The 22,628-nt window shown below is 38.3% G+C and overlaps 1 protein-coding gene across 2 annotated transcripts in view; it reads right to left on the reverse strand.

The window, feature by feature from the left end:
• The window catches only part of fndc3ba (fibronectin type III domain containing 3Ba), a 128,462-nt gene that overhangs the window by 18,336 nt on the left and 87,498 nt on the right, over positions 1 to 22,628 (reverse strand). For both annotated transcript variants that reach the window (XM_084412686.1, XM_084412685.1), the window contains 8 exons: positions 13,389 to 13,453; positions 9,688 to 9,845; positions 7,361 to 7,420; positions 6,196 to 6,334; positions 3,566 to 3,619; positions 3,083 to 3,207; positions 944 to 1,118; positions 564 to 650 (listed from right to left, as the gene is read on the reverse strand). In XM_084412686.1, coding sequence (XP_084268812.1) covers positions 564 to 650; positions 944 to 1,118; positions 3,083 to 3,207; positions 3,566 to 3,619; positions 6,196 to 6,334; positions 7,361 to 7,420; positions 9,688 to 9,845; positions 13,389 to 13,453 — 863 coding nt within the window. The remainder of the gene's footprint in view (positions 1 to 563; positions 651 to 943; positions 1,119 to 3,082; positions 3,208 to 3,565; positions 3,620 to 6,195; positions 6,335 to 7,360; positions 7,421 to 9,687; positions 9,846 to 13,388; positions 13,454 to 22,628) is intronic.

A 22,628-nucleotide genomic window follows, 5' to 3' on the forward strand; every position in this document is an offset into this window, starting at 1 on the left:
TTTTTTTTGCTGATATGAAATGTATTATTTAATTGTGAGTTTGGCAAGCAGTTCTTGAGATTTTAGGATTCCCCCATTAGTCTTGGATGCCCGAAATAGCTGCCCGGAGGCTGCCGAGTGAACAGACTCTCCTTGAAAGGGACTTTGTCGCAGAATAATTTTATACGATTTTGTCATTTATTCTCTATATTTTATGTCTTAACCAGGTGAGAGACAAAATTTGACTGCAATCCAAAACTGAAAATGCAACATTATTTGATTTTTTATTTATGTGCACACATTTTGGATCATTGTGATTTCACTGTAGACTTGTTTGCATTGTTTTGTGATACTTGTGTATGACTCCTAGGCTTATCCTGAGCAGTGAAGCAGCTCAATTCCCAGTATGCTCTGGACATTGATGTTTCAATGTTTTTTTTTTTTTATGACGAGCATCCATCAGATTATAGCTAGGGGTGTGCAAACTTATGAACTTAACTTGAAACTTAACTCTGTTAATCACACACTGTAGTTATTTATGATATTGTGATAAGCTATAAGAAGACATATATGCATTCACTCACCCTGAATTTATACTGTGTGCTTCTCTTCAGGCCCTCTACAGTACATGTCAAGTTTTCTCCAGTGTACTTTGGGTGAAACTCTGTTCCCTGCAGAAATGAGCACAAAAACAGTGAACCTACGTCACCATTTTACGCAAGTAGTGATGGGAATCCTAAAGATTCAGATTCCAAATTTTGATAACGATAACAAGGACCGTTTCAAAGAAACAGTTGGAGGTCCCACATGGTGGAACAATGCAAATGTCCAGGAAACAATGGAGTCAAACGTTATAAAAACTATTTGGTCCAAATAGTTTTTGAAAATTTCCAACACAACCAAATGCCATGGGGTTTAAGTATGGACTTGAGTGTGTGGTAGTCATGCCATCTAAATGACGTACACTGTTCTCTTCCTGGATCTCCAGCTTGTATGTGACGAGCTCCTCTGCGGTACAGCCATCTGGCCGGCTCCACTCCAGCGTGATCCATGTGATGCCGGCACGCACCAGCCGAGGAGCGTGGGGCAAGTGGGGCAGACTTCCAGTCGTGTAGAAGACCACCTCAGGACTAAAGCCACTGACAAACAAGAGAGGAGACAGAAAATTATATACACACACACACACACACACACACACACACACACACACACACACACACACACACACACACACACACACACACACACACACACACACACACACATATAAATGAAGCTGTAAAACAGCCAGGAATGAGGGTTTTTCATTTTTTGGTTATCCTCCAGGAAGGACGTGTAAATGTGATTTGTATAAACTTCGTAAAAGCCTCAACATCTTATTGCAAAAGCTGTGTTCATTTGCATCCCTCACAGGGTTGACACTTTGATTGAGTTTATTTTTAAACACAGCTTCAATATGTATAACTTGCAGGCTGACGTAATTTGAATAGTTTTCCTCTTCTCTCAATAGCAGCCTTAAATCTAGTTTCTTCCAATTAACTGGTTGTGACAAGTTTACTAGAGCCCTCAGTATTTACTGTGTGAGAGTCTCTATAACTTCCACTGGGAAACAGGAGATGTTAAATGAGCTTCTTTCAGTTAAGGAAGTAATAAAAAAGATTCCTTTAGACTGGGTGAAAGGTGGTTTGCTGGAGGTGGAGTCTCATATTTCAGCAGTGTTGCTTCACTCTCTGAATGCGTCTATGGTATTAATGTCAGGAGATGGAGGAGACGAGGGATGGTGCTGTATTCAGAGTGATGACCCTAACATGTCTGGCCGCTGGACCAAACATTACTTATTTTATAGATATATTCTAGATATTCTATAGTTTGGGTGGGGGGCATTGGCTGCCCCCAAAATCATGATTTTATTCTCTAAAAAAAAAAATGTTATACATAAAATAAACAATATTATTAAATTATATCAATATAAATTATTTGAAAATATTTTTTGTATAAATATTTTTTCTATGTGTTAAAAAATATATATAGAGAGAGGGGGTAAAATGGAGAAATGAAGAAATAGAGAGAGAGAGAGAGGGGGGAAGAGAGAGAACCCTCCATTGGCTGTCTGTTCTTCTGCATCAAGGTGACTTTATGGCTCTCCTCCTCCATTATGACTTGAGGGATGGTGATAGGATCAGATTACAGAGGGATAATGGGATTGTTTTGTCACACACAAAGAGTTTAATATGCATCCTGTACGACAACTCATATTTCCTTCTAATTCAATGCTCAAATCATAGTTGGTCAAACAATGTTTGAATCTTTGGCTGTATCCCAACTTGCACATAATCCATACTAAATACTATACAAGACTAAAGGTTAATGTGTTTTAGTGTGTAGTGGGAGTACGTAAACTGGAATTTAGCAAAAGTGTGTCTTTGTATGTTTTTAAGGGTGCTTTCACACTTTGTTTGATTTGCCTGATCCGAACCAGAGTTCAATTGCTCCCCCCTCCCCCTGCACCCACTGGACTGTGTTCAAATTGGGTCTGAACCGAGCGGTACGTTTGCATCATTAAAGCAATAGCCGTTTACCCTTGTTTCTTGATAACAACGATATAAGAGAAGGTGGCAAAATTCTCACTTTTGTGGTTTTTGAGCCTGTGGTTTTGTTTTCAAAGCGTCAGCACATAACGGCACATGAGTCTATCTGCCGCAAATGTACTGCAAAAGTTCTAAAGAACACCAAGGCAAGCAGAAATGAGATAATCAGTCTCTGTGCTTGCAGTGCGTCAGTCAAGCGTGTTAGGAAAGTAAGAACACACATAAACACACCGTTTTATCAAATCATACGTCATAAATAGCAGTTCACTTCCACAATTTAGTACAATTGCTTTCATATCAGCAGCGAACTATACCAGAGTTCACATGAACCGTATCCCACACCATCATTTTTATGCGGACTTGGGGTATGGTTCACAGGTGTGTATATGATTTTGGAAAACAGCGTTCAAATCATCCAAACGAATCGAACTCTGACGTCAATCGAACCTGGGTGTGATCCAAAAGTGCTAGTGTAAAAGCAACCTAAGTCCATGCATATGATTATGCAGTGATACCTCATTCCTATGTCGTTGCGTGCCGCCACCCGAAATGTGTAGGCCATAGCTGGACACAGATGAGTGAGTTTGTAGTGCCTTTGGCTTCCAAAGTAACATTCTCTGAAATTGTTGTTCTTCTTGCCCTAATAGATAAAGTAGAATAACACATACATTCAGTACATAACTAGTCACTGCATAAAATCACTGAAGCCATTCAGCTTCTCAAAACCACTGTGATCATGGCTGGAGTGAGAAATGTATGAGAGACAACAGTCTGCTGTGGTCTTTGATGAAAATGGGGACATCATTCAGATATGAATCTTTAAACAGAGTGAATGAACAGCGCTCATATTAAAGAGGCATCATTAGTGCTGAAAATGTTGAACTGCAATTCAACAAGGAGGCCCTTTTACCAAAAATCTAAAAAGAAACTGAATGCTAATGATAATTAAAAATAGAATTTGTGAAGTCTTTCCTGTGAACAAAAAAATATATGAATACCTCATCCCACTCTAAAAGGTAACTTGTGATTTTCGATCCATTATCAACTGGTGCCTAAGTGAGGAGAGAAATAAAAAGAAACCAATTAGAAGTACATAAAAAGAAGGAAAACTGGAAGAAAACCTTATTTCATAAAAAAAATGTGTTATGTAACTAATTCAGTCACACTCATGTTTTTCCAAAACTCTTTTAAGTTTCTTTCTTATCCTGAACACATATGAGACGGCAGAACGTTGATGCTTTGTCGTACATTGAACAAGATTGGTGATTAGACAAGCTCTAAAAACGAGAAGAGAGAAAAAAAATAAAAAAAATAATACGAACAATACTAAAACCATGTCCGTATGAGTTGTGTTATATACTCAACATGCAATCATGATGTAAAAATTGGTCTTAATAAATACACTATTACTTTCAAAAGTTTAGGGTCGGTAAAAAGATCAGAAGTGACATTAGAAACATTTATGTAGTTACAAAAGAATACGGTTTCAAATAAATGCTGTTCTTTGTAGTTTTCAACTGTTTAAAACGTTGAAAATAATAATAATAATAATAATAATGATAACAATAATAATAATATAATAATAATAATAATAATAATAATAACAATAACAATAATAATAATAATAATAATAATAATAATAATAATAATAATAAATGCTTCGTGCACAGCAAATAAGCATATTAGAATGATTTCTGAAGGATCATGTGACACTGAAGACTGGAGAAATGATGTTCTAAATTAAGCTTTTCCATCACAGGAATAAATTACATTTTAAAATATATCAAAATAGAAAGCACTTATTTTAAATTGTAATAACATTTTATAATATTGCTATTTTTACTGTATTTTGATCATATAAATGTAGCCTTGCTGAGCACAAGAGACTTAAAAAAAAACAGTGTACCTTCAGAAAACCTGAAATAGTGCATGAGTCATATGGGTTATTTTACAGCGCTTTTTGCCATTTTTTGTGGCCCCTGGTCACCATTCACTCTCATTGTATAGAAAAGGGTAGCGTGAACATCTTTCTTCTCCCCCTCATCCTCTTATGTTCCAGAGAAGAAAGTAAGTCATATAGGTTTGGAACAACATGAGGGTCAGCATTTATGATGGCAGAATTTTCATTTCTAGCTGAACTATCTCTTTAATAATTCAGGATGATGGAACATCTCCTTTAAAGGGGTCATGAACTGAGAAATTAAAATTTCCAAAGCTTTTGACATAAGAGGTCATCATACTGAGATGAGGAAGAGAGAAGAGGAATATACAAGATGACCTTCCAAAGGATCCTAATGCTACTGTAGGAATGTGGTTATTGTTTTCAACAATGTGAATGTCTCAGTTGAGCATTATTTATTTGTATGCGGTACATTTCACTGAGGATTCTTTGGTAAATCAGTCACAATTTCGGTGCAGGCTTTGCAAACAGACTTTTACGATATGGACTCGACAGTAATGCCACAACATGTAAGTAACAGTGTTATTTTTAATGCCTGATCTGTGAACAGTGATTTCTGATATGTAATGATTCATGTACAGTCAGATGTCTTTTGTCTGTGTCAGTAAATCAAACCAGTGACTAAACAGTCAACTTCACATTATTTAAGCTGTTATTTAAACTGTGATTAAGTTATATAAAGAAAGCGAACAAAAAACACTCCCCTTTGCAATCGCTGGAGCTGTTAATCAAACAGTGTGAGTTTATCAGTGACTGAGTTCTGGACTCGCGGCAAAACTCCCATAATAATCAATGAATCTCTTATTTAAGTTGTGTTTGCACTGTTAGTTATGATGAAAGCATTCGTTAGTGTGCAGAAATCGAGCCGCAATTACGAGATCACATTCATGCACTCAACATGTCTGTGATCGGCTACAATGCTCATCACTGCAACCTTTCATGCCACGGTCTAAATATAATGCTTTAGATCTAAATATCATGCTATAATCAACACTTTTCACAATTAGTTAACCTTGAGAGCTGTAATAGTAAAAACATGCTAAAAGTTTTCGAGAGAGTTAAACACGTAATACTTAGCCTTTTCATATACACAGATGTTAGCCGATCACAGCAGTGGGCGTTTACATTGAAAAAGGCATTTTATTCCTTAAAAAGGAGCGTTCAATTCAGAGGGCTAAAATCAGGGTAGGAAAAATGCCTTTTTTTCTAAATTATTAAATTTTTCATGTAAAAATCATACTAACATTATGAGTGCGGCAGTGCGCCACAGGAAACATAATAATAACACAATAAAACAATGCAGTTCATGACCCCTTTAAATCTACAAGACTCATTAGGCCTGAAATCTTTCTCATCTGTAATAAAACTTTACAAACTTTAAAGGTGCAGTCTGTAAGAATGACAGCTAGTGGTCAAATTAGGCACTGCAGTCCAAATTCAAAATATCAGAGATCGTTGTTTCCCCTGAGCATGTGAACTTAATATGTTTGCAGATATTTAGGAAACATGCTATGGTATTTTTATGCTTTAGTAGAGTAAAAAAAGTTACATACAGCACCTTTAAGCTTAAATGTACCTTCATTGAAGAATTAACAGAATTAGTCCTATATGTCTGATGCCTGGGAACAGATAACTTCCATACTAGTATGGGATAAACAGCAGTCTCACCTTCCACTGTAGGGTGAGCGTGCTCTTTGTGCGGTGGGATAGTTTAGGGGGCAGCGGGCAGTCTGGGGTACTGCTGTGGGTGGTGAAGGCCCCCACCTCAGAGCACGAACCCTTCACAGAATTGCACACAGCATTCACTCTGAGAAAGACAAACACAAACACATTTATAAGACATAGTTCATTCAAAGTGATCTATACTACATTTAAAGCAGGAACAGAGAGGGGGAAAATAACCTTTTTGTGTTATCCAAAGAAAAAACTTAAAGTGAATTTGAGGTGCATTTGATCAGTAATCAAACACATGACCTTCTAGCACCAGCTGTGCCTTTTTCAATGCATTTTCTGATTGAGTGCACATTGCTTTTACAATTCTAGAAAATTGCTTTTTTTTAAAGACACGCTAAAAAAGTCTTAAAGCACTTTACTTCACCTCATTGCTTATTCCTGTGCTGGAAAAGGTGGGACAAAATTAATCTGGCCACACGTGCCATTTTCCAACAGGTCGCTCAGATTTATAAAGAGCAAAAAAAGAATCACTCTTAAGGGCAAATGGAACATTCAGGGTCACATCTGACTGCAGAGACAGACAGTCTCCCACTTTCCCTTAATCAGAACATTTATTCAGATACTTGTCCCACTGCTACCAGGGTTCAAAGGTCAACCGAAAACGCAACTGACAATTTCAATGCATTTTAATGAGGATCCAGACAAACTGACCCCCAGCACTGGATTCTCCATTAACAAAAGCTCCCGGTGACAGAACAGACTAGCATTGCCTATCCCTGGCTGCAAAGATTACAGCAGATGTGGGCTTGAAAGGTTCTTTGAGGACCAGTACATGCATCATATTTAAGCTTGACCTTTCCAACGCTGTGATGCACAGCACTTTCGGCTCAATTAATAACAGGTAACAGGCATACCATTAGAGGGACATTCAGGTAGAGCTGATGTCATTAAACAAAAGTAGAAGTTAAAAATTATGACTTGTATTCCATTAACGTTAACTTCGATTACGTAAAAAAAGAAAACGGCAGAAAACTGGATCTGATCATCAGAAATAGCATGAATTTCTGGGATAATGGACTCTAATAACAGTAATAGTTTAAACTACTCTAAGCACATGTTCTTGCATGTGGCAAGAAATAAAGTTGAGAGCTGCACTTACCTTACGTGGTAGTCTGTTGCTGGTCTGAGATCTTTTAAATTGCATTCCAACTCCTCTCCACTGAAAACACACACACACACACACAATGGTTACTGACCTCAATGGATGCCAGCAACAGAGTTGTGCTTTTCAAAGTGCAAAACTGACTTTCATTAAGGATGCTGTTCAGATATTATTTAGCACAACTGCTCAAATGTTTAGGGTTTCCTGCAACCATTTTTCCTGCTGGTGCGACTATTTTGTGCAACTTCAAAATTGCCCCATTCTTTTAGATTATGTTATTTTCTTTTAGTGTGTGGGAAACAAAGGCAAACACTCAAAAGTGGCCTGGAACAGCGCTACCCAACTGTGAGGACAAATTGAATGGTGCTGCAGAAACCAAATTTAAACGTAGCATGAGTATTTCATCATACGAAACAATTCTATTACATAAACCTCTATGGGAACAGGAAATTATTTTAATATGAAAGTTGAAACCATATTAAAAATCCATGACATTATAAACAGCACTGGTGAAGAAAACAGGAAAAATACCATATTTTAATGTTTTTGAAAGAAGTCTTTTATGCTCACCAATGTTGTTATTTAATCAAAAATACAGTAAAAGAGTTATATTGTAAAATGCTGTAACAATTCATAATAACCGTTTTTCTATTTTAATATATTTTAAAAGGTAATTTAATATTGTGACGGCATAGCTGAATTTTCAGTATCATTACTCCAGTCTTCAGTGTCATTTGATCCTTCAGAAATCATATGTTGATTTGCTAAGAAACATTTCTAATTATTATCAATGTTGAAAACAGTTGTGCTGCTTAATATTTTTGTTTAAACCTTGTCAAATTTTTTTTTAAGTATTCTTTGATTAATAGAAAGATTATTTATTTTATTTGCATCCTTTTTTTATGGTTTTGGTAACAATGTAAAAGTGTTTACTTTCACTTTTGATCTTTACAGAATAAAAGTATTTAAAGTTTCTTTAAAGGAACACTCCACCATTTTTTCATATTAAACTATGTTATTCCCTTAACTAAGATGAGTTGATACATACACTCAATCGCTCTGGCGCGCGGCGACACTTTGATAGCACTTAGCTTAGCCCAGTTCATTCATTAGGGACCAAACACAGATGAAGTTAGAAGCGACCAAACACCTCCACGTTTTCCCTATTTAAATACAGTTACACGAGTAGTTACACGACCAAGTATGGTGACACAAAATAAAACGTGGCGCTTTTCTAAGCGGGTAAAAAGGATAACTATAACGTATGGCGGAATAGCACTTGGGACTCGGGAGCACTTCGACTCTGCGCAGTAAAAAGTCACGCCTGAAAAATCCTCTCCCTCTCACTTCTGTCATTAGAACCAACGTGACTTTTTACTGCGCCGAGTCGAAGAGGTATGTATCAACTCGTCTTAGTTAAGGGAATAACATAGTTTGATATGAAAAAACGGTGGAGTGTTCCTTTAAAAAAGAAAAATTAATCATACTGAACCCAAACTACTTTTGAACGAATATAATATAATATAATATAATATAATATAATATAATATAATATAATATAATATAATATAATATAATATAATATAATATAATATAATATAATATAAGTAAGGGATAATGTAGAGCGAGGCAGTTGTTATAGCGAATACAACCCCGACAGCCTGAAGGGGTTGTATTCGCTATAACAACCGCCTCGCTCTATATTATCCCGCTTATTACAATGGCTACCTACCAAATAAATCAATAATTTGACTCAAAATATTTATTTAAAAAGGAGTTTATTGATTTATAAACGATTGTATTGCTTCCGCTAAAGAAAATAGTCTGTTCCGTCTCTACGGTTAGAATCTTGCGTCCATAGCAACACTCTGTTTTTCATGGTAACGGTGTGTTATACTTAGCAGCAGTCTGTTATCAGGAAATAACAGACCGCATTCTACATTAGAATTCAACCAAGCCATGTAATAATATAATATAATATAATATAATATTCCATATAATATTCCATATAATTTCCACCAGCACCACTGCTCTCATACGTTAGTCTGGAGTAATGCTTTGAGACTCATGCTTCAAACAGATGATGACAGGGTGTGAGAGGTCTGATTATCTTTCCTGTCTGCTCTCTGGATACTGAATCATACAAGTCCTGGTGAGAGAACAGGCTGCATCCAATAATTCTATCTGCTCGATGGATGATGTATTCATTTCTAACTTGCTCCCTTGTGGTGAACACTGTTAATTTATGAGAACATAAAGACTTCTCAAGGATTCTGAGCAGACTACACAGCTCCTCTCAGATTATATACTCCAGTCTATCTTACCTATAAATGACACGGTACTGGCCGTTACGACCTTTGTCTGAGAGAGTGACCTCGTAGCTGCAGGTAAAGGGGTGTCCGTTACTGTGCCTGTCTCTGTTCTGGAGGCCTGCTGGTGGAGCCCAAGTCAGTCGAGCTGTCCGGGCCTGGATATTAAGAACCTGTGAAGCAAACACAGAACAAAGACCATCAACTGTAGAACTTTAAACAATATTATTAAGCATGTCAAGTGTCTTTGAATCTGTGGGTAGGTGATGCTCACAAGTAGATTTTTAATTCATTTTTAAACAGTGAACAAAGATAAAATGTGTATTTTAATTGTCATTACTGGTCATTTTATTATTTTTTTAAAGAAAAAGCTTGTAAATTATTTTGTCATCATTTATTCCTTTTCATATATTTGTATATATAATATTTTTAAAAGTACAAATATTCGATTTTGTCTCTCGATTAATATGAGCATAATACTGCAGGGCATGCCACTATCAAAAATGACTTCATGTCAAATCACCACTGTAATTCATCTTTCAAATGTGCTGCAAAGAGCTCCAGTAAAGCAGCCAAATGCGATTTAAGACAAAATTGGAAGGAGCAAGTCAATTAGATAAGAGTTTGTGGGATTGTCATTTCATTATGAGGTTAGCATAACCCAACTTTGAAACCATTCATTTGCTAGACCTACCAGGATTATAGACTTGCAAATAAGAGTATCAAGCAATAAACAAAAGAAAAAGCATGGCTAGGTAAGAAACGACTCACATGGACTTTAATGTGACAGTGTAATTAATGTTGTACAGACATAAAACAAAACAAACATTTCCTCAACCTTTAACCACAGACTTTATTTAATCCGTAACACAAAAATTGCTCTTTCAAAAACCCAACCTGGGAACAAATGGGTAACATTAATTACCTTCCGTTTTTAGGCCTGCAATCTGAACCACTCTATAGCTCTGCAAAAACAACTATTTATATGTCAAACACAGAAATGAAGGTATACACGTAAAGAGGCAGAGCGGCTATAACTCCTCCACTATAACAGGTCATTCAGTGTAACCCTGTGTATGAGGGTATAACGCTGACATGAATGAGCTGTAGATGTCTCGCTCTACCTTCAGTCAGGCAGAAGCAAATCTCTCAAACGCAATCTGTCCTGTGGCAAGAGTAACTGCAGGTGAAAGTATGTCTGTGGAAAAGCTATGGTTGTTGCTCTCGGATGTGCACAGCTAGGATTGCCACGGGCACTTCTGAAGCTCCAGCAATATGTTCTCAACAAAACCGGCTGCCATCAGACCCGGCTTTCTCACAGAGACACTGAAAAGCTCAGAGACCTATACCGGTCAATAGTTTGGGGTTTGTACGATTTTTAAAAAATGTTTGCTCACCAAGGCTGCATTTATTTGACCAAAACAAACAAGAGCTAAATTACAAATTAAAATAACTTTTCTATTTTAAAATGTAATTTATTACTGTGATGGCAAAGCTGAATATTCTCCAGTCTTCAGTGTCACATGATCCTTCAGAGATCCTTCTAATATGCTGATTTGCTGCTCAAGAAACATGTCGTCTTTATCAATGCTGAAAACAGTTAATGCTTGATTTTTGTGGACATTTGATTCTTTGGTGAATAGCAGCTTTTATTTAAAATAAGTGTTTTTGTAACATTATAATTTAAAATGGTCTTTACTGTCACTTTTGACCAATTTAAAGCATCCTTGGTGAAAAAAAAAAAAAAAAAAAACTTACTGACCACAAACTTTTGAAAGATAGTGTTTGTATGTATGTATTTTTATTAAAAACAGTGACTCATAGTTCAGAGTAAGGACATCAAACAGGAAGTGATGCTCTGTCTTGGCAAAACTTTCATACAGTGAAGTGAAATTTAGTACATGTACCTAAAACATGCCCTTGGGGTAAAGTATGTTTAGGGTGCAGTGCCACCAACTGGTCAAAGTTGTACATTATGATTAAATCTGCTTTTTTTTTTTTTTTATAAAAACTGCCATCAATATCTTAGTGCTATATTTCTTTGGACCATGACTCAACCCTAGGCTGCATCAACTATAACGACAAGTTGGAGTGCATGAAGTGGGAGAGAGCTTGTGATATTGAGAACACCATTTGCCACTAAACTTCAGCAATACAAAGGATTTGGCCCCAGTCTGTAGTATCCAGTGCGTTTCTACTCTGTGACACTCTCAATTTTAGGTTCATGAAGAAACTGAACAAGAAAGGCAGCTCCATTAGAGGATGTTGCAGAGATGAGGATGAGGGCAAATTTAAGTAATGTACTTCCAAACTCGCACATCCTTCCAGATTGCCTCATCTTGGGACACAGATGTTTTCCACACTACCTGCCTGCACCCATCAGGCTATATTCCCTCTGTACTCCATGTTATATGCCAAATTTACTCCCAATTATGCAGCTGCAGGTATATTTTGCAAATTTTCAGAGTTTTTGAAAGAAGTCTCAAAAAGGCTGCATTCATTTGATAAAAAATAAAATTGTAAAAACAGTACTACTGGGAAAGTTATTAAAATTGAATAGTAACTTTTATATTTTAAAATGTAAATTATTCCTGTGGTGAAAAAGCTTTATTTTCATTGTCACATGATCCTTCAGAAATCATTCTAATATGCTGATTTGCTGCTCAAGAAACATTTCTTATTATTATCAATGTTGAAGACTGTTGTGCAATTTAATATGCTTTGTGGAAAGCATGATGTGATTTTTTAAAAATCAATAAATGTTTTTAAAACAGCATTTCTTTTTTTAACAATCATTTGTTTTAAATCGCAGTATTTTAACTGTAGCTTTTGATGATTTTTTTGCTGAATAAAACATAAATTTAGTGATCCCAAATGTTTGAACGGTAGTATATATAGTGTCATTTTTATGTACAGTGTATAGTAGGAGAGGCAAAGTACTGCAGAACGTACAACTATTCAATGTCAAATGTCAGTTTTGCTATAATGTAATATACAGACAGACAATACTGTAGTTTTCAGACACAGACAGATGCACGTTTGTTATTATTAAATATAATAATATAATAAAATATGATCTTTCAGTTAGCGGTGTTAAACTGATTTTAACTTATTTACTGCCTTAATGCCACTGATTTTATGATAATGAGGGATTAATCTTACGCTGAGGGAGTAAATGAGACAGCTGTTCAAATGTCACACACACACACTAACAAATACATGCAAACTAAAACACAAAACAGAACAGATGATTGATGACTATGGGTTAGTTTCACTTATGGATTATCACTTAAAGTGACAGGGTGTCCTTAGATAGTTCTGAACTAAACAACAGCAAGAGCAGCAGGCTGAGTGAACAGATGGGGAAAGAAGAGAGCAAACACTGGTCAGAAAACATTGTTTTGATGGAAATGTTTACCTAGTCCTCAATTGCTTGACAGTGGAACATAAAAAATAAAAAAAATCTAAATGCTGCCCCTGTGTGTCTGCAATGGGAACAGTTTGTAATTGTAAACAAATGTGAAAAGATCTTGGTGACTTTTACTGAATGTCTCCTTATGACATATACATTTAATAAATAATGTCATGTCATGTTTTTATGCCCACTTGTATTTGCAGCCTGTACATTCTGTTGGCCATTAAAGGACATATCTGATAACATTAAAATCATTAGTATTTTTCACTTGTGAGGTTTTTAACTCATATTCCAGACCCACCTGTGGTTTTTCCATTCCTGAAAGAACATCCTGAACTCTCTTTGCTTCTGAATCATGATCTGCAGCTGGGAGAAAGAAGAGGAGACAGAAAAATAAAAGGGTGTTATTCCGATATGAATCAGCAGAGGTCAGGCTTAAGTCAGAAACAGAGCAGGAGAAAAACATCAAGTGTTAAAGGGTTAAATTCACCCAAAAATAAAGAACATTGTGTCATGATTTATTCACACTCATGTAGTTCCAAACCCAAATGATTTTTTTTTTCACTTTTGGGTGAACTATTGCTGTAACCAATAATAATCTTTTCAGGTAATGGACTTCTCTGAAACAAATAAATAAACACATTTGAGGAGAAAACAGAATTATGTTTGAAAATAGAATATAAATTTGAGGAGAAACAGAAGGTGTTTTTCACCTTCTATCAATACTTTTTGCTCAACAAGGCATTGAAAAATATATATTTCATAACCGCAGACCCCACTGAAAGAGCGCTGGCACAGCGGATACATGATCTGTCGGAAGCTTGCATTTCTACGTCTCTCTACTGAACCACATCCATAACTCGTATGCAACTCCCATGCCAATTTGAAATCTGCACGTGGAAAAAAATGCTCAATTGCCTCATGTTCCCAAGGCCGGATTAGCTCACTTAATCTACCAGATCATTAGCGACAGACAGTCTGACAGAATACCTTTAAATCTTTATTGGCCTGTGGATACACACACATATACCCACAACTGCTCACTAACCCCTAATTTATCATTTCCACTGAAGACCCAAACAGACAGGATCCACATGAGCAGATTCTTCTCTTCTGGGGAGTAACCTTTTGCTCGATTTCACTCTCTGGATGTTAGTGTTGTAAATCAGTTTTTGTGCGTGTGGCCTCCCCTTGGTATCTTGGTATAATGTATTATATACATTACTTGGTAATTGGTTGACCTAAATTTGTATTATCTAATTGTGTACTTAAATTTAACAGCTGACAGCTATTCAACTCAATTCATTTGTGAGAAAGGATGGCCAAACCAGTGAAATATCAACTGATTTGATAACTCTGAGTTCTTGTCATATTCTATTATAAATACATTTTGGTTTGACTGTATACCCACACACTGATAAAACATTATGACAATCCTAATTAATATGAAGACAAAAAAACACATGCATAGTAAGTATCAGAAAATTGATACTTACTGTCTTCATATTAATTATGATAGTACACAGAATAATGGCTATAATTTGTCCAGTCATAGAACCAATAAGATAAAATTTCCTATTTACAGTCAGAAACATTAACCTGAAGCTGAAAAAACACGTTATTTGTCATCCAACCTAATCCACAACATGTGTATGATTGATGTGTGTATTTATTACTAGAGTAAAGAGCAAACTGGGAGTTCACAGCATCTCTGGGCCTTCATGAGTCATAGTAACAGTGATGTCACACACAATCACCTTAACATGACCCCAGGAGGTAGGCACAGGAAGTGCAGGCTTCCCTTAGAGACGGAAACCTTACTAATGCTCTGTGTGTGTGTGTTTGTTTGTTTGTGTGTGTGTAAGTGTGCACGCGCATGTGTGTGTGGGTGACAAATTGAGTTATTACTGAAAAGTGATGAGTAATTGTGCAGACATGGAAGAATATAAGGTGGTCTTGCTCTTGGCATAAATAGAGCGCTCATTTAAACCCACCCTAACACGAAAGATGGAGTCATCATTGTAGAGACACAGTCTATACACTGTAACAAGATTGGTGTTTTGTAACTTTTAGGGCCTGTTTACACACTTCATGCGTTTTCTCTGATCAGATAGCCATCCAATTGTGAAAAGACCAGGTGCAAATGCCCTCCAAAATGCTTTCGAGAAAGATTTAAATCTGATCACTCAAACCACTTCAGGATGAAACTGGACAAGTGTAAATGCATCTGGTTGTTGAAACGACATGCAAATTTGACTCCTCCCAAAATATACATATACGTGTAAGGGAGTGTTGTAGGCTTTATGACATAGGGTTGGAATTGAAGATCGAATCTATATTTGTTTTGCGGAAACATGTTTATGTGGCCACGTATAAACGGAAAAGGTTTAACAAATCAGATAACTATCCGATCAGTAAAAACACATGAAGTGACTAGGTATAAACAGTCCCTTAGTCCATATGTGTCAACTTTGAGATCATCAATATGCTAAAAGTTGACAAAATTAACTTTCTTTGAAGATTTATCCTGCACTACACAGATTTTTTTTTTGACCGATCTAATGTCTCCTGAATGAGAATGTTGCTCCCCCTAATACAACCTGCAAGTAGCAGCACATGGTACATGGCTGTAACACAACTAATGCCCATTTATAAAAAAAGAAAAAGAAAAAAGGAATAAATCTATTTAAAAATAGACAAGAATGTCGATATGTCCTAATGAAACTTCCTATTTCACAAGGGAATACATCAAGACTCAAGGCCTCATATAGCAGTTTCATGGGGTCTGTAAGTCATCTCTGCTGACTCAAACTAGCCATCAAGTCCACTTCCAGTGTGTCCATCCTCTCCTCTCCTTCCGCTTCCACACTCTGAGGAACCTCTTTCTATTGCTGCTTCCAAACACAACACTTGACTTTCCAAAGCTTCACGTCCGTTTCTCACGCACGTCGTTTCCATAGGGAGCGGACGGTTGAGGCTAACTGCTCACTCTCTGTCTCGCCCTCCTGCCACGTTCTGAATAACCGCTGTTTCACTATATATAAATGAAAATAAATAGAGGAAGTGAAGATGATAGAAGAGGAGGGAAAAAACAAACACCTCTCATTTTAAAAGTAGAGCTAAATTCTATTCTGCATCATGCTAAAGAAGTTCATTTCCTTCTTTATTTCTTGTGTCTTCTCTGGATATCTGGGGTGGAGAGGAGTTTCTGCCTTCAATTATCGGCCAAGGTCAAAGACGGGAGAACGGAAAAGGGGGGGATAAGGAATGTGAAAAAAGGGACTGAGCTGAAGTGAATATAACCGGCAACATAGAAGTGACAGAATGAGATGAAAGAGAATGTGATAGAGGGGAAAGGGAAACATTTGATCAAACCCTAACTATAAGTTGTAAACTTTGGTGTGTAGCGCCTGCTTGTTATGAAGAGTTGCTGTATTCAGGCGTGCTATAATCAGCTTTTCAACTGTCGGACCAGCTAACCAGACATCTTGAACTCTCACTAAGTAACAAACAACCATAATACCCTAGCAACCAAAGAGAAACATGCTAAAAACACTCTGAACACCTTACCAACTGGACAGCATCACCTAGGAACTGTATACATAGTTAAGAAGCTGAAGGTCAAAGGTTTTAAAGGCCACGCTCTGAGTCATGAGAGAGATCACACTTGACCCTACAACACTCTTTAAATCAATACGAAAATCTTTCTCTGGACTTCAGGAAGCATTTTAAAAAAAAAAGTTGATAGTGGTCTAGAGCTGCAGTGTGAGTGGAGTGTTTGGGTGTTTAGCTCTATGTGAATGAGTGTGCATGTGTATATAAAGAGGTGCTAGGTAAACATCCAAAACTGAATTTGCAGACTATTGGGGAAAAAAAAAAGTCTCCAAGAACACCCACAGAGCTGCAGACGCCAAACAGTCAGGCCAGTAACTACACCCACATGTCTGCGCGTGCGTTTGTGAATGTGTGCGAGTGCTGGAGCACTGTGGAGCCGCTACAGGCACTAAAAACAGGCTAACATCCTCTAGTTAGCATCCTGAATTAGGGCTAAAGACAGAGAAACTACACTGCAACTATCAGGAGGCCTGATCAGTCAGACATAGACAAGTTTCACAGTCCTAAATTCTGTTAGTGGGGTCGATTTGTTTGTTTGCTTTTAGGTTAAAACCTCCTGGAATTTTTCCAGGATTTTTCATGCACTTCATCCAGAAAATAAAGAGTTCTTTTGTGGAGAGGCACGTACAATCTGCTAATTACTCCCCCCTGGTGGAGTGAGATGAAACAGCACATTCTTGATTAGTTACGGTTGTTAAACACACGCAGCCTACGGGGCCAGAGAGGTTCTGTGAGTCCATACAAAAATGTGCAAAATGACAGAGCAATGCTTAGTCAACCAGAAAATCATCAGGACAGACAAACTGAGGTTGTGGCTATCCTAACAGATCGGAGTCAAGATGACTACAGCTAGGAAATCAAACTTGGCATGTTCTTTTTAAGCACTTTGTAATACACACTTCATTATATTAAGGCTTTTAAGGCACAACAGGAAAGAGTATATTGCCAGGTGATCAAATAAAACAAAGAAAAAAATGTCACTAATGACCGGTTGTGAGGGAGGAGGGAGTGTGGGAGGAAGAGTGAGAAAGAGTTGCAGGCTCCCAATCGTCCTCATCTCCGCATAGCACACATTCCATCTGCTCAACAGCTGGCTGTCTAATCCCTCTCTCACACAAACCTGTGCCTCCCTGAGAACCACTGCAACAGTGCACTCGCTCTCACACCCTCACAGACACAGCACAGCTGACACAGCCACTATCGCTCAAGAGACATAAACATGAACAGACATTCTATCCATCCATCCATAATCTATCTATCTATCACAGATAGATATCAATCTATAGACATCAGCGTACCTATCTGTGTGCCTGTCTGTCTATCTGTGCACACGTCTAAATAGTCTGTCAGTTCATCTGCATTCCTGTCTGTCTAGAGATCAAGAGTGCCGCACAAGTCCTGAAAAGTGAGGCCAAAACATTTTGATCGCCCCCAGGTGGCTGGATGCAGTATAGCTCATAAACCCCACCTTCTCATGTAATCGAATGAGACATGAGACAAACTAAACAATCAAATTACACTTCAAATAATTTCTGTCATTTTTGGTATTTTTTTAATCACGCTGATGTAAATTCAAGAGTTTGTTTTTTTAAATAATTTTGGGTTTAGTTAGTTATTTGATGCTGTAAAAACGGGGGTTTGACGTCATGACTGAAAGCTTCTCTGAGTGAAGTTACTTTTACTTACTTTTTTCGGGATTTTCGGGAGGAGATTGGAGCTTTAACTTAAATTTCTACATTTCCATTACTGTTTATTTCACACCGACATAATGAGTTGTTCTGCAGTAATCTGTACCAACTGATTATAAGGGAGTGAGGGCGGGATCTTGATATCACGGCTCCACTTCATGCTCACTACCGCGCAGACTCAGCCTTCGAGTTCACTACCGCGCAGACTCAGCCTTCGAGTTCACTACCGCGCAGACTCAGCCTTCGAGTTCACTACCGCGCAGACTCAGCCTTCGAGTTCACTACCGCGCAGACTCAGCCTTCGAGTTCACTACCGCGCAGACTCAGCCTTCGAGTATCACTACCGCGCAGACTCAGCCTTCGAGTATCACTACCGCGCAGACTCAGCCTTCGAGTTCACTACCGCGCAGACTCAGCCTTCGAGTATCACTACCGCGCAGACTCAGCCTTCGAGTATCACTACCGCGCAGACTCAGCCTTCGAGTATCAGCCTTCGAGTATCACTACCGCGCAGACTCAGCCTTCGAGTTCACTACCGCGCAGACTCAGCCTTCGAGTTCACTACCGCGCAGACTCAGCCTTCGAGTTCACTACCGCGCAGACTCAGCCTTCGAGTTCACTACCGCGCAGACTCAGCCTTCGAGTTCACTACCGCGCAGACTCGGGCTCCAAGATGTCAGCGCAATATTTGGACATTGGTGGCTTCACTTTTCTACAATGGTAGCGAGTGAAGGTGTTTCGTCAATCTTTTTTGACAGTCTATGGTCTAGAATCTATACAGTCAATCTTCGTCTATCTGTCTGTCTGTCTAAGTATACCTATCTGTTCTTGATAGTCTATCAGTCAGCTTATCTACAGTATTTGCATTTCAGTCTGTCAAAACCATACTGCAGAAGTAAAATATTGATTACATATTTTAAACATCAGCAGTACACTGCCTCTTCCCCACTATACATCATTTAGCAGACTAAACTGGTCAGCCTACCTTGGAGAGGTTGAAATGAGGACAAGACAGCTCAAGACGTTAGCATTGCCCATACCTCCTCTTTGATTTTCTACAAAAAGCGTACTGTATATGTGTGTAAACGTCTGATAAACTATTGTTTGCTTTCATTTTAGCCCCACCAGCAGAATGGATGCTTGTTTTTCAACAACTGCCAAGCTGGCATCAGTCTTTTGCCTTTAGTGTGTCTCTAGCTATCTCCAGAGGGACTCTCAGTGGCACTCGCTCACAGCAGAGATGCATGGCCTCCCTACTGCCAAGGGACACAAGGATACGCCAGCGCTTCCTGGAAGGGAACTGGAAAGAATGGAGAAAGTTGGCAGAGGCTAGATAGTAGGGATAGAGGGAAAAGGAGGGAGGCGGAGGGAACGAGACTGCTGAGAGCTGCAGAGCGACTGAACCGGGGTGACCTGCTCTGGATGCCCAGTGCCACAATCTCCACAGAGATTTTTGCGTTTACTTTGTGCCTCCTTACTGAATGTGAATAAGAAGTATATGGAGCTGGGGAAAAAGAAAAAAAAGAATACTAAATCTCATAATTTACATTACTCCAGCTTTTTATTTAGTCAGTAATTTGCACATTTTATAATACATCTTAATGTCTCCAATGCGTTTGCTCTTTTATTTTTTGTATTTTTTTATTTTAATCATGTGTAACACGGCTCAACAATAAGGATGACTGGTCCATGATTTGGACCATGTGAGTTTTGGGTTAGTTGTCAAACTTGCCCATTTGAGTCACTGTTGCTTTGTCCCTGAATATTTGTCCCTGAATAAGTGTTGATCTTGTATATCCATTTGAAGAAAAAAAAAATCTGTGTGTGTACATAATGGATTAATGATAAGTTTATTTGATTTGACTGGTACAGTAGAACTCGGAGGTGTCTTAACAGGCATGTTTATCAAAAGACACCACTAATAATCCTGTCACAGACAAACACTTCCATTGAAACAGACAGAGTTTGTGCATTGTGTTACTGTAAGAGCTGTAAGAAGTACTTCCCAGAAAAACACACACATGTTGATTTTGGCCCAGTTCTCAGTGCCTTCTATGGCAACTTCTTGAAAAGCAACCTACCCAGAGTCGTAAGAATCTCTTGATAGGTGAGAGTTCTGGCATGCCAACTGTAAAGGACAGAATAAGCGCCGGCAGATAATAGAAAGGTCATGTTTAATTAGTTGAAGAGCTGGCATCCGGTTACTAGGTCTTGGCAGCCCTCGACCTTCTCATCTTATTCAGTTTCCCCAAGTTGCGTCACCCCTCATTGCTCAATCACATGCTGTTATCGACGTGACCTTGGGGCAAAACCTTTCTCAGTGTTGTGAAACAGTGAATGTGGGAAACTGTTACCATTGTGGCAAAGACACAAAGCCAAGATTAACTAACATCTGTTGCTTCTGGTCGATAATGACGGAGTGAAAGCACGTGGCTGGAGGAAATGCACAGTGCCAAAGAGGATCAGAAGTGAACATCTGTTTCTGCTTGAGTCCATGCAAACACACCAAGAGAAGTGGAGATAGAGAGGAGTTAAGGTTGAAGTGCTGCAAGCCTGAGACTATGAGAAGGTTAATCTAGTGGCCAGTATTCCTCTGCGCACAGGCTTAGCCCCAGCCTATTCTAGGTAATGAAGGTGGAGCGCTAAAAAGCGCAAATATCCTTGCAGCTTAGGAACTAAGGAGCTGATGGGCCCTGGGATGTGGTTTCCTGCCTTATGTAATCGAGCTTCATGAGTGGAGGTGAGTGTGTTTGTGCCCATGGGATGATCTGAGCAAAGACCATCCAGGCGAGGTGCTGAGAGAGAACAAGTCGAGTTGTTTTCACAGCTCCAGTCATGTCTGGTAGCCAGGCCTGGATCTTCAAGCTGCTATGCCAACAACGTATTTTCGACAGCTGGAATGTCTGCCCTTTTGTTGTCCGTCTCTCTCACATTCCCTCCATTTCTCTTTTTTGTTCTTCTTTAGTCTTGAGAGTTTGATCATATTATTGCAGCTTCCTCTCAAAAAGAAAAAAAAATTCTTAACCTGATCTCCGGCGTGATCTAGGGAGCCAAGTAGTCGGCATATGTGGTCATGATGATTTATGCCTAAGAGCAAGGCTGCAGTGAGGCCCAGATGGCCGTAGCCCTCAGTAAGTGACGTGAGCTAGAAGCCTCAAGTTTGTTTTCTATACTTCATCAACCATTCAGTCGACTCCACAGGGCTGCGGTATCTTGAGACTTGACCCCAGCGCCTTACTTCTGGTGATCTCCACAAAACTCATCTGCTTGGCCTATGCGGAGTGCATTTACATGCAGTATTTTATTATGCTTGATAACCCAACAATGTTATGTAAGGTCTTTTGCATGCTTTAAAGGGATAGTTCACCCAAAAATAAGAAGTTGAGCATAATAGAGAAAACGAGCGTTTTTTATGACGTGTATATTTTGCGACTGAACTTTTCGAACATCCAAAACAATGCTGCGTGCTGGGCTAAATGTGCTCCCTGTATGCGAGTACTGTACATGATGGTACATGATGGAGCCGACAAATCGTTAAGACCTTATAAAATGTGTAAAGGATTCAAAACAGCGCCAGGAAACCCTCCGTCACACACACAAACGAAGATCTGCTGCGAGGATAAATGGTTCTGATGCTTGTTCCGAACTGTGATGGGCAACAATTATGACAAGAAAAAACAGGTATGCTTGAGCATTCTGTTCTTTTTAGGGTTGCATCTTGCAACATCATGTCGGGTTTTTGGTTTGTTTACATGTCTTTGGTCCGTGTTGCATTCATATATCATTCGAACCGCACCAGAGTTCGTTTGGAAGCGAACAAAGACCCATCTTTTCAGGTCTCGGTTTGCTTGTTTGGTGCACACCAGGGTTCGGATGAATTTACACTTATTCAAATGAACCTCACTAACAGAGCACTTACACCAGGGTTCATTTTAATTGAACCAAACATGCCAAGTATGAACTTAATTATCATTTCTGGGTGAACTTTATTGGATCATGAACAGTTCCTGATCAAAATTTTTTGCTCATTGTCCCAATTTCCTTTCCCCCTAATTTTAATATTGACGTCAAAACTATATAAAAACCAGATAATTGTAAAATCTCATGTTTTCTTCAGTTTTTCAATATGCAAGACAAAATAACCATCACAAAAAATAATCATCTAACTATCATGTATGAAGTAAGACAGCAGCCACAGTTATTGAGTAACAGCCTCAAGGTCTTATCTGCTGGGAATT

The sequence above is a fragment of the Rutilus rutilus genome (assembly GCF_951802725.1).
Source record: "Rutilus rutilus genome assembly, chromosome: 6".
NCBI lineage: Eukaryota > Metazoa > Chordata > Actinopteri > Cypriniformes > Leuciscidae > Rutilus > Rutilus rutilus.